Below are 13,019 nucleotides of genomic sequence, written 5' to 3' on the forward strand. Positions count from 1 at the left end.
CATGTTTCTCTTTCCTTATTCTCTGACTGCATCCGTGGAAGCAACAATCAATTGTCTCTTACAGTGTATTTACTCTGAGCTGCTGATAAATATGTATAGTCCCTTTATTAGCTAAAACAGAAGCAGCTCACATTCAGTAGGCAGTAGATCCTGGGTATACTAAAATGCAAAGAAGGCTTAACCTCATTTCTGACTCTGTGTAAGTGGAGATGTATATGATACCTGTCCCTACACTCGAGGGTAATTGAGCTCATTTTCATCAACTATCTGAACAAGTGGGGCAATTTTCCCCTCCTTTTGCCAGAACCATAATGGATTGGTCATGAATGAGTTGTCAAGCCATTGGCCTCAGCCTCTTGTTAGGATGACAAGAAGCTTTTGTATCACACAGTCCTCTCTAATGAAGGCTGCTTTCCTAGCTTGGGAGTTTCTCATTGAGTTATCAGCTCTTTTTATTTTTCTTCCTTTTTGCTGTTTTTTTTTTGGGGGGGTCTCTATTACGTAGCTTTTTGGCTCTCCTGAAAATCTCTAGACTAGGCTGTCCTCAAACTCACAGGGATCCGCCTGCCTCTGCTGCCTCCCAAGTGCTAAAATTAACAGCATGTGCTCTTTCAATTAGAAGGACCTCTCTGGAGTTTCCTGGTCCCATTTGCTACCCAGTACACACAAAGAGAGAGAAGTTGCCACAGCATTGTAATAGGGACTTAGATAGTCTTTGCTAGAACATCTACAGTAAACATGGAGAATACCAGTGATCAAGGTATCTGTTGAAAAGTACATCCTTCTTCTTGGGTATGTCTGGGAGCTTGAGGCCACTGGTATTGGCACATCTCTTCTTCATGCAGAAATCTCTTTCTAAATATATTTTTTTTGGGGATTCCTTTTTCAGTTTATGAGTGCTTTCCTTGTATGTGTGTCTGTACACATATGTGCCTGAGGAGGCCAGAAAAGGACATCGGATCCTCTGGAACTGGAGTTACAGATAGTTGTGAACCTATGTGAATGCTGGGAATCAAACCTGTGTTCTCTGGAACAGCATCTCTTAACCACTGAACCATCTTTCCAGCCCATGTGGGAATTTCTCAACAAACATCTCTCTCCTCATAAAGCTCCAGTCTCTCTTACCTACTTATTATCTGGCTTTCAGGTCAATGTCAGAGGAGTGGGAAATGGACAAACTAGGCAGATCACCCTACTCCTATCTAAGTCTCATAACCTCTCCTTAAATCCTGTACTTGGTTGTCTGCCTTTTTAGTCTGCAAAAGAGGTAGAAGGACCTATTTCCATGCACCTGTCTGTCACCTTCACTCTGCTTTTGTAGGCTAGCATAAAGCCGTAGGTCTTTTGCAGTTGCCCTGACTTTGGTACATGGAATAGATCTGTTTATTTTCCTCTTTATTGAACTCTGCAATGTGGTTTCCTTATGCTTCCTACAGTTTTCACAGCGCATAGTTCTGTTCCTTAATCTTGTTTTAACCCAAACTTGTTAGATCAGAAGCCCTGGATTAAGACTGGGCATGGTAGTGTATGCCTTTATTTATAGGAATCAAGAAGCACAGGTATGTAAATCTTCATGAGTTCTAGACTACACTAGTCTACATAGTGAGTTTTAGGCCATGTAGGAGTATATACTGAGAGTCTGTTTTAAAAACAAGAAGCCTAGTGGTGGTGGCACATGCCTTTAATCCCAGCACTTGGAATTTCAGGGCAGGTGTATCTTTAAGTTCAAGACCATCCTGGTCTACAGAGCCAGTTCCAGGACAGCCAGGGCTACACACACAGAGAAACCCTGTCTCACAAAAAAAAAAAAAAAAACCTGCTGGAAAAGTGAAAATTCATTTTGTTTCAGTGACTGTCACTGGGTATATTCACACTTGAGGTCAGACCCCCACACCCATGAGTAGTTGGGCAGCACAGAATGAACTCCATGCTGTTTTGTTTTGTTATTTTTTTGTCTTGCTGGGTTTTTGTTGGTTTGGTCTTTGTTTTACTTTTTTAGAGACAGAAAGAACATGTTGGAATTGGGTAGGTAGAAAGGTGGGGAGGATCTGGAAGAGTTGGGGGAGGGGAAATGTTCAAAATATTTTGTCTGGAAAACAGTTTAAATTAAAAAAAAAATCAAGGGAAAAAAGCCCTGAGTTAGAGTGTTCTTGCTGAGATCATGTAGCACAGTATTTCCTGAATATATTGTCAGAACCCATTATTATGCTAGGTGGAAGAAGGTGTAGTATGACAGCTAGGGCTTCTTTCTTACATGCATAATCTATAGACGATTCTCCATTGTGTTTTGTTGGCAACTTCACATATGAGAGTCCATGTCAAGTTTGGGGTGGGAGTGAGTTGAGAACTCTGAGATTTAAATCCCTTAATTTCACAGGTGGTAGAAACTCAGGTTGTAGTTAGTTCACAGCCTTACTGATCTGTTGTGTGCAATCTTGCACTGAAGTCTTATAATATCGACACCTTAATCTTTCTAACACTGTACAGAAAATTTCGTTTGTATCACCTCAGTTAATTCTGCTACCATTTCTGGGACTTGATTTATATTCTCCCCATTTATACATATGGACACTGAGGTTCAAAGAGATTGTGGATTGCTTCTATGCCATTGCGTAGTTAATGGTAAGCCAGGGATAAGAATGTAGTAGATTTTAGTTGGTTAGGATGCTTGCCTATAATGCACAAAGGCTTGGGTTTGATTCTCAGTACTACCTAAACCAGCTGGGTGGAATGTCTGTAATCCCAGCACTTGGGAGGTAAAGGCAAGAGAATCAGAAAATCAGAGCCATTGGCTACAAGTTGAGTTAAAGGCTGACTTGTTACATAGTGCAGCATCAAGTGAGAGGCCCTGCCTCAGTCTAAGGTAGAAGGAGAGGACTGACACCTGATGTCGGTCTCCGACCTCCATATGCTCACTGTAGCATACATGTACCCACACTCACACACAACAGCATACATATACATCCACACATACAAGCCACACAACCCTGTTATTAACAGATACAAGTGAATGGTTTATGTCACTTATACAAGAGGTTTATGGCAGACCCTAAGGTGTGAGGCTCTTGCTAGTGGAGTTTGTAGCAGACCTTTTGGAAATGACAATTCTAGACAGATATTGCCACGTACCAGTGACACCAATGACTTTCCAATCATGGAAGGCAGTAGCTTTCTGCCATTATACTTAAGTAGGCCCATAACACCTTCTGGATTGGGGAGTTTCTGTTGCGTTGATGGTGTCTTCAGACAGTGATAAACAGGACAGTTAGTTAGGGAGAACTGAGATCCTAAAGTCAGCCTTCTACTTTCAACTTACATCCCACTGTACTTGATACTTTAACAAAACTACTAATTTGGTTTTCATTTTGGAAAAGGAAGAGGTATGAAGAAAAGGCTGAAAAGAGATTCAGGTTTGATCTGGACTATGGGGAGATCTTTTGAAATGACCTACATTGTGGGGGGGGGCAGTCAGATGGGCTGCCTCCTGCTGGTAGGGCTGGAAACTGTCCCCTGAGGGTAGAGGAGGGATTTGTGTGGCAGAGCACTAAATGATGGTGCTCCATTTCTCTCACAGTCATCTTTTTCCTGTTTTTTTTTTTTTTTTTTTTTGTCCAGATTCAAAGGCCCGTAAGCAGAAGACCTCCTCCCAAAATTCAGAGCACTGCCTCAGGAACAGGAATCTTCTCTTGTCCAGCAAAGCCCAGGGGATCTCGGACTCACCAAACGGTTTCCTCCCAGATAACCTGGAGGAACCTGCCAGCCTTGAAAATTCAGAAAAGCCATCAGGAAAACGAAAGTGCAAGACTAAGCACATGGCAAATGTATCAGAAGAGGCAAGGGTGCGTGGCCACCAGAGATCAACATGGGGGTGGGGCGTATGGGCTAGAGAGACAGGCACTCTTTTTAATGGGTTATATGATTTTTCTCACTCCTTTCCTTTATCCCCTTTCCTCTTCCATCCACCTCCCTGCCCCCCACGCCCCCAATTTACTCCAGAGATCTTGTCTTTTTTCTCCTTCCTAGGTGGATCCATGTGTGTCTCTCTTAGGGTCCTCTTTGTCACCTAGGTTCTCTAGGGTTGTGGCCTGTAGTCTGCTTGTCCTTTGCTTTACGTCTAATGTCCACTTATGAGTGAGTACATACAGTGTTTGTCTTTCTGGGTCTCGGTTACCTCACTCAGGATGGCTTTCTCTAGTTCCATTCATTTGCCTGCAAATTTCATGATGTCATTGTTTCTTTTTTTATGTTTTTGTTTTGTTGTTTTACTGCTGAATAGTCCTCCATTGTATAAACGGACCACACTTATCCATTCTTCAGTTGAGGGGCAGCTAGATTGTTTCCAGGTTCTGGCTATTACAAGTAATGCTGCTATGAACATAGCTGAGCATATGTTCTTGTGGTATGATTGAGCATCCTTTGGGTATATGCCCAACAGTGGAATTGCTGGATCTTGAAGTAGACTGAGTCCCATTTTCCTGAGGAACCACCATACTAGTTTCCACAGTGGCTGTACAAGTTTGCACTCCCACCAGCATTGGAGGAGTTACAGTATGGTTAAAGGATATGGCAGGGTGCTAGCCTGAATAGATTGCTAACATCCAATCAAGAAGCTTTTGTCTGAGTTTAACTCACTAGACACTAGTGACGGAGTTTTCGGAGACAATCAAGGTAGGATACAACATGTAGAAGCCAGGAGTTTGTTCTCTAGACCAAAGATTCTTGAGGATCCAGGTTAGCTGCGTCCTCTGCCCTGTGCCTTGTTCCTTTGACTCTGGAGGAAGCCTAGATTGGATCCTTAGCAGTTAGTCAGGCAAGCATTCTTTGACTCTTTCAAAGTCACCAGTTCATTTAGTTTTGATGTTCATAACAACTGGTGTTGGTGTTAGATTCTTTAAGGTACCACTAAAGAAAAATAAGACAGTCCTCATATTGTGTGAGTTTTAATTTAAAGGAAGTGAAGGTCCAGTGTGTACCTCATAGGTATCTGTCATTGACACCCCAAAATCAAAAGGCCACGTTGGGCTGGTTTGGTTAATTATGATTCTTACCCTTCTGTCTAGTTTTCAAGTAGGAATTCCCGAATGGTACTAGGATGGATGCTTGTCTTCCCCCTCCCCTTCTTCCTCCCTCCTTTCCTTGTTACAGCTTAGACAAGACACTCAAGTTTATTTGTTCATCTTTAAAAATGGAGCTGATGCTCTTTGCCCTTTCTGTCTCACAAGAGTGCTTGCAGGGAACAAAGGAGGCAATGTCTGTGACAGGCTTTGATAACCATAAAGTGTTCTCTGAGGGCTGGTATGCATCCTTGCACTTCAGACAGAGACAGGGATGAGAGAAGCAGAGTACAGTATGACAAGCTATGGCCTGTTGTGGCAGGGTGTCCATCCCCTGCAATACATAGATTATGAGACGAGTACAGAAGCCCAACTTGCATGCACTAAGAGCATCTTTCCTATTTAATGTATGTGTTTGTGTCGTGGCATGTATACCCATTCATGTATGTAAATGCAGATTCATGCTATGGCACAAGTGTGGCGGTCAGAGGACCACTTGATTGCAGGACTTTACATTCCACCTTGTTTGAGAATTTCTCTTTGTTGTTTTCCTGCTACATACACTGGGTGAGCTGGCATGAAATGTTCTGTGGATTCTTCCCACAGAGTGCTGGGTTTGTAAGCACTTGTGCCACAACTCCAGCTTTGGTATGGGTTCTGGGGATTCAAACTCTGGCCCTCATGCTTGTATGGCAATTGCTTTTACCCACTGAGCCCTATCCCAGCCCTCCTGTTGTCACTTTCAATTCCTGAGTGTTTCTTGGAGGTAGGCACTTGTATTCTAGTCATTTAAAGGGCTGGTGTGAAGTGACTCAGTGGGCCTGCTTGCCAGAAGCAGGCCATGAACCAAATTTGTCTGCCTCGGGAAGAGCTCTGGTTGTCAGTGCGCCTTGCAATCTCTGAATAGGAGCTTTCTGCCTATTTCTGGGACATCTCTGGGAAGTGGCTAAGTAGGCAGAAAACACTGCCACCTTTAAGCAGTTCTGAGAGAATGGGGGAGGGAGGCAGGGAGGGACAGGGAGAGGTGTCTCGGGGTCCTGTTGCCTCCTCCCCATCCTTCCTGGATACTCAGATGGCCCCATCCCAGACAAAGGTAGCCAGCCGCTTGACACTCAGCAGCACACTCTTATGCTTCTGTCTGGTTCTGTCTGGCAATGTGTCTGCTAAAACGTTCTCCTGGAGAGGGTTTTGTCTCTCCCCAGGGCCTCCCTTCCTCCCTCCCGCCTTTCTTTCTCTCCCAGTCATCACCACCTGCTCCAGTTGCCCCCATGGCACTGGGCTTTGTAGTAGAAAGCAAGGCAGGGGGAGGGCTGGGGGACGCTTCTGCAACACTAAAGCGGGGCATTGGCCAAGGGCTTCTTCCCACAGGGGCTCAGAGCCAGGGGGAAGAGGAGAGGGGGAGGGGGTCCCCCTACTTGTCCCCACTCCTCCCCCTTCTTGCTTGCTCTAGCAGCCTGGCCTCCAGAAAGGAACTTATCCTTTGGAGCCTGGCTCAGCTAAGCAAAAACCTGGGTGCATTGCCCTGTGTCTTCCAATCCTGCCATTGTATTCTCCATCTCCCTGGTGCTAAAACAGTATCATATCCTCATGGTCGGTGCTTTCTTGCTAGGGATTGTATCTCCACCCCGCCCCCATCAGTTTTCTATGGAAACTGGTCATACCTTCTCATGATCTTCAGATCTACCAGAGGGTACAGATCCCCTGAACCTATTTCTTTTGTCTTAGTGTACCTTTCTTTATATAACTTTCTAGGCACCTTTTCTGACTACTCAGGGCTTTGTAGACCGATAGCTGGAATCAAGTCAACACATAATTGTGATTGATACTGTATCCAGCTATGATTTCAGTGCTAGAAGCATCAAAAGAAAAGGTGACAATATGAAATGTGCCCATAAGGGGCTTAAAAACTAACCGGAGAGCCAGATATAGAGGGTAAAGAAAGGTTGCATTATCTCTTGAGTTGGAGGTCAGCTTAAGAAATGTAGTTAAGACACAGTCCTAAAGGACATTTAAAAAGAAAAGAAAAAAGAACAAAAAACAAACATAGGGGATGCAAGACTTTCCCATAGAAAACAGCAACAAAGTAAGGAAGTGAGGTGTGGGATTATATGATTCGACATGCAGAAAGAGGACATTGGGGCAAGAGTGGTGTAGTATAGTGTAGAAGAAACATGGGTTAGGTGAACTCTTGATGATCTGAGAGCTTTGAGTAAATATACGTGTTAGCTCCATTGTGGCACAATAGATTACTCTAAAATCTAGTGGTTCTACACAACGATAAGCATATATTGTCTCATAGTTTCTTGAGACCAGGAATTCAGGAGCAGCTTAGCTGAGCCCAGTGTAGGGTGTCGCATGAGGTTGCAGTTAAGGTTAATGCTGTGTCTATTTGAGGACTGGGAAGATATGCTGCCTGTTGCTTTCTGTGTACTGCATGTGCATGGCTGCCGTGATCATGCTGGTTATTGGCAAGAGGCCTCTTTTCCTCTCCTCATGGGTCTCCTCAAAGAACTGCTGGCTTTCTCCAAAGAAAATGATTTGATTTGAGAGAACCATACAGGGACCACAGTATCTGGGGTTCTGGCTTTGAAAGTTATGATCCCCACTTTGTAGTCTCTTATTGATTACTTAGGTGAGCCTTGTCCCATGTGGAAAGGGAGCTACACAAGAGCTTGACTGACAGAAATAGGGTTCTCAGGGTCCATTATAGTGGCCAGCCCCTCAGTCATAGTTCTGGCTTCTAGTGGTATCATGTCGCTCTTGTATGCTGGGTATACTTAAATCCAGCTAACACCCCTCGAGTATCATTCAGTTTCATTCATGTCTTAGACTTGTAGTCACGTGCATCTGAGGCTACTCCCATCTTTCAATACAGTGGTTCCTTGAATACAGTTACTTCAACACAGTTATTCCTCATCTAGAACCCAAGTTTAACATACAAGTGACCTGTGCCTCCATAGACCAAGGAAGACACAGGAAAACAAACATAGGAACCTTCTGTGTACCTTCAATTCAAAATAAGGGCAACCAGAAGCACCCATAGGTCACTTCCGAGAACAGAACTCCTAGAACATTTGTGGTAGTCTGTTATCACAGAGGTCCTCCAAGGGAGAAAGTAGTGCTCAGAGGAGTTAGGCTGTACTTCAGGTGTGATAACTGGTGGATGGCAGAAGCAAACTTCAACCCTGGCCCTCCCTGTCTGGTTCCAGAGCCTCACAGTCCACTGCCCTTGATTGGCCTGAACATAATCTTGGGCTATGGTCTGACAAAGATGGAGAAAGCCTGTGAGGTTGGATATGGGGACAGGTTATACAACCAGAGTGAAGGTATTGAAAATTGTGGCCAGTCACACTGCTGTCTCTTGGGTTTCTTTGTTCTTAATACATACAGACATGGCTTATCCAAAATCTCAACAGCAGGTAGAAGAAGCATGCCAAGTGTTTTAAAGAAGCTGGGCTGTCTCTACCCAATTTTGTGTCCTTCTGCCATGCCATGGTTTGTGGGGCTGAGGATCTTATACTTTTAACATCCACCCACAGAAATGTAGAAGCCTTCTTCATTTTGAAAATAACCTCACATGGTTAGTGACTAGCCTAGCCTCCAGTGTCCAAGCTGACACTGGGCCACTTGGCTTAACTGTCAGTAAAGCACAACATGAGTGCAGTGAGGTGGCTTTGGCATGGCCATGATGAATTAGATATATATGTTCCCCGCCCTGACCTAGAACCTTCCTTTCTTCTTTATAGAGCAAAGGTCGTTGGAGCCAGCAGAAGACACGATCTTGCAAATCTCCCACTCCAGTGAAGCCCACAGAACCATGTACACCCTCCAAGTACCGAAGTGCTGGCCCAGAAGAGGCCTCAGAATCACCCACTGCCCGACAGATCCCCCCAGAGGCACGGAGACTCATAGTAAACAAAAACGCCGGTGAGACCCTCCTGCAGCGAGCAGCTCGTCTGGGTTATAAGGTAAGTAAGCGCTCCCTGAGCAGACAGGCAGAGACAGGATGACATTGGCCTGGACCTCAGGGAGGAGTACCTATGCCAATGGCTCCTCTAGGGGCCCAATTCTGGCTGGTCTCTCTCTACTGCCCACATTGCCTCTGAGGGTGCTTTGCCCCTTGTGTTATCTCAGTATGTGGAAAGGTATGCTCACTGAACAGTCAACTCAGGATAAATGCAATTGAAATAGTGGCACAGTATCATCCTGCTACATCCGTAGGCTGGCTAGGAAGGGGGTTTTGGAATTTTTACTTTGTCTTAGCTTGCCTATATAGTGGCTCCTCCAACCCAAGGAACATGGGGTGATTACTGTTCACACTTTATCTCCTGTAATTCCTCCTCATTTTGGCTTTCTTGTAGAAGGGGCAGGAGCATGTTCAATCAATAAACAAGCCAGAGCTAACTTCACTTCTTTATATATGGGAAGGAAGGCAGAGAAAGCAGTGCTTCTTGAATACTTATTTTGTCATATTAAGGAATTTGATGTAAGCCTATTGAGGTTGATCTTATTGCAAAGAAAAACCTAAAGTTAGCAATATTAAATGATATGACAAGATGTGTGTAGTGGATAACCCAGGTAGGAATCCCAACCCCCGGGAGATAGAGGTAGGCAAGCCTCAGCTACATAGTGAATTCAGAACTGTCCTGGGTTACCTCTGACTATCTACAAACAAACAAACAAACAAACAAAAACATCTGGCAGTGGTGGCACATGCCTTTAATCCCAGCACTTGGGAAGCAAAGGCAGGTGTATCTCTATGAGTTCAAGGCCAGCCTGGTCTACAAAACTGTTACACAGAGAAACCCTCTCTCAAAACACCACAAAACAGGTAAATTGTGTCTAGTGTCATTTATGATGGTATTTTTGTCTGAGTTCAGAAAGTCTTTTGATTCTCAAGTGCTGAGGAGTGGAAGGACTCCCTCATATCCCTTGATGAAATTTACCTGAGGCTGAATGTTGGTGTACATTTTCATCCTTTATAGTTTTTGTTGACACCAATGTACTTGACTATGTATGTTCCCCGTTCTCCATGATTTCCTCAGGATTTACTTGTGGATGTGAACTTAGCTGCCTTCTTTATTAAGCTTTCTGTACCTATAAGTGTACAGACTGCTATGCAGATTTCCTGGGGTCCCTATCAAGCAGCCAGTTTACGGTTCTTGAATACTTAGTATGGGTGTCTACATAACTATCAGGGAGACCTGAATATGCACGGATAAGCAATGTAACAGGCGTATATTGGAGAAGCAGGGACCAGAGATGGCACTTGATCTGGGCCAGAGTGGGCACACCTGTATTAGTGAGAGCATAGGAGTTCTGCCTAAAGGTAGCAGAGTGTTTCTGTGTGCAGGAAGGAACAGCCGCAGCCCAGGTTCATGGTAGCTTTCTCTTCCTGAAAGTGTTGACAGCAGAACAATGATGGGTACCACATTCTGGAAGCCAGTGAGCCAATGGCATCCCAGTTTATTCATAGCCTTGTCTTAGGCTAGCAGGAGTCCTTCAAGGCATTTGAATTCTACCGCTGGTCCTGTCACTTTGTCACCCCAGCCTCTGGAAGGCAGGCATGACCTGCGGCTGAGTGACAGAAGTATATTGTGGGGCTAGAGATGTATAGCTCAGATGCTTTGCCTAGCAAGCACAAGCCCTGGGCTCCATTCCCGGTGCTGCATATATTGGAGTGGTACATGCCTGTAACCTGAGTACTCAGGAGGCAGAGACAGGATGATCTGAAATGCAAGGTCATCCTGGGCTACATAGAGAGTTTAAGGCCAGCCCGGGATACAATGAGACCTTGTCTCAAAGCAAGGAAACAAAACGGAGTTGCGCTTGTGGTGACTGGAATGTTATGACCCTGTCAAGAACAGGCCTCCCCACTGCTGTCTTGCAGTGATCGCCACCTAGAAATCTCTTCCTCCTGCCAAGGGAACAACAGCTCAGAGCTAGGGCCCTGGCAGTGGAGGCTGAAGACTGACTTTCTTCACAGGAGATGTGGAAATGTGTATTTCGTTCCCTCCTGTAGAGGACAGGCTCTGAGACTTGTCAGATACTTGTGGAGTCTACCAGGGATGATTCCCAAAATCAGACTGCTCTTTGCTCACAGAACTATCCCCATCCCCACAGGACGTTGTTCTCTACTGCCTCCAGAAGCATAGTGAGGACGTGAATCACCGTGACAATGCGGGCTACACGGCCCTGCACGAGGCCTGTTCCCGGGGCTGGACTGACATCCTCAACATCCTGTTACAACATGGGGCTAATGTGAACTGCAGCTCTCAGGACGGCACAAGGCAAGAAAGCCATTCCTCTGATAAGTCTCAAACCGCAGTTCAGCCCTTCACTGCGGAGGTCTTACTCTAGCACAGATATCTGCAGCATGTCCAGCTGCTAGTGTCAAAAAGGCCTTACCAGGAAGCCTTTTGAAACAATTTCTGTGGGATGAAGGGAGCCAGCTTATGGCAGGAGCTGATGAGTTCTTTGGTGGTCAGTCCACACTGGACTAAAGAAAGGCTGAGGTTGTCCAGGGCTCATCCTGTCCCATGCCAGGTCCATTCAACCTTCCTGAATATCATCCTGCTGGGCCATTTGTCTCATGTGAATTGATGCCTTAGGATCAAACCAGGAAGCTAATCTTGGAATGACATTCCAGATTTGGTTTCTGGGCACTTAAGAAATGTGCTACCTAGGTCTGGGAGATTGGCTTGGTATGTAAAGGCACTTGCCGTCAAACCTCACAATCTTGGGTTCACCATGGTTGAAGGAGACAGCTGATTCCTGCAAGTTGTCCTCTGACTTCCACACATGTATATTCATGCACATGCACACACATAATAAATGTGTAAGTAAGTAAAAGTAAGTAAATGGAATAACATCAATGCACACACATTCACAAATATAAACACTCTCTGTGTTTGAAACAAGTTAAATCGACTCTCCTCAAAGGATCTACTTCAGGAAGGTTTCAAGGGATGCTACATGCCAAGTAGAAGGACCCAGATCAAAATGTACAGGTTCTGCTTGGCTGCTACCTGGCATGGAGCCTCCCTACTTTCCTGCCCTTCAGCAGTCACCTGGGTCCTTCTTCAAAAACCACCCACATGTGCTTTAATTTTAACTTCCACCAGGAACCTGTTCCCTGCTACACTAGTACCATCTGAAGATACAGGGGAACATAAAGGAGAGATAGATAGAGGAGAGAAGAAAAACAAGTGCAGAGAAGATAATAACACGATGAGATAGGGTAGAAGTTGCAGGGCAGAGGTGGTGTCTCTGCTCTAAATCTTACTCATGTTCCATTGGGGATACCCTGAGGTCACCATGGTATTTCCCCCCTCCCCTCATATGGTAGCCTGAAGCCTCAAAATTTCCCCCTTGAGTCCTGTCTCACTGATCCTATATGACCTCCACAGGCCAGTTCACGATGCTGTGGTCAATGACAACCTGGAGACCATCTGGCTCTTGCTATCCTATGGAGCTGATCCCACACTGGCTACCTACTCTGGCCAGACAGCCATGAAGCTGGCCAGCAGTGATAACATGAAGCGCTTTCTCAGTGGTAAGCATGGTCCAGAATTGCAGCCAGTATCCCCAGGTTGGCCTTGGATTCCTCAACCTGTGGTGGTGGTTGTGGTGGCGGCGGCAGCAGGGGGTGGGGTGGGGCTTGAGTCTCTTCAGTGACTGACCTATACAGCCCCCATGAGGGGTGTCCACCCTCTTCCAATGTTCCTTCAGTGTCTTGACACTCAAGCTACTTTAAAAAGTCCTTTGCTGTGAGTGTCCATATCTGTAAAGCCCTAACCACCTATAGGGACTCATTTCCCCACTAGGTTTGTGAAGCTTGGTTCCTCATGGCCCTTCTCCCCTGGTGACTTTGATATTCCTTGTGCTTTCCAATAGTCCCTTTCTCTCCATTCTTTCTTTTCTCTTCCCCACCCTCCATCTTCTAGTGAAGTGTCACATGCAGGC

At 45.3% G+C, this 13,019-nt stretch overlaps 1 protein-coding gene across 1 annotated transcript in view; it reads left to right on the plus strand.

Annotated features, from left to right (window-relative positions):
- Bcorl1 (BCL6 corepressor like 1) overlaps nucleotides 1-12,609 on the plus strand; it is a gene marked incomplete at its 3' end in the record, with an annotated part of 50,941 nt that extends 38,332 nt beyond the window's left edge. The window contains exons 10-13 of the mRNA XM_051178484.1: nucleotides 3,616-3,839; nucleotides 8,801-9,022; nucleotides 11,178-11,344; nucleotides 12,464-12,609. Of these exons, the coding sequence (XP_051034441.1) occupies nucleotides 3,616-3,839; nucleotides 8,801-9,022; nucleotides 11,178-11,344; nucleotides 12,464-12,609 (759 nt within the window). The remainder of the gene's footprint in view (nucleotides 1-3,615; nucleotides 3,840-8,800; nucleotides 9,023-11,177; nucleotides 11,345-12,463) is intronic.
- Between the last annotated feature and the right edge of the window lie 410 nt (nucleotides 12,610-13,019).

The sequence above is a fragment of the Phodopus roborovskii genome, unplaced genomic scaffold (assembly GCF_943737965.1).
Source record: "Phodopus roborovskii unplaced genomic scaffold, PHOROB, whole genome shotgun sequence".
NCBI classification, from domain to species: Eukaryota; Metazoa; Chordata; class Mammalia; order Rodentia; family Cricetidae; genus Phodopus; species Phodopus roborovskii.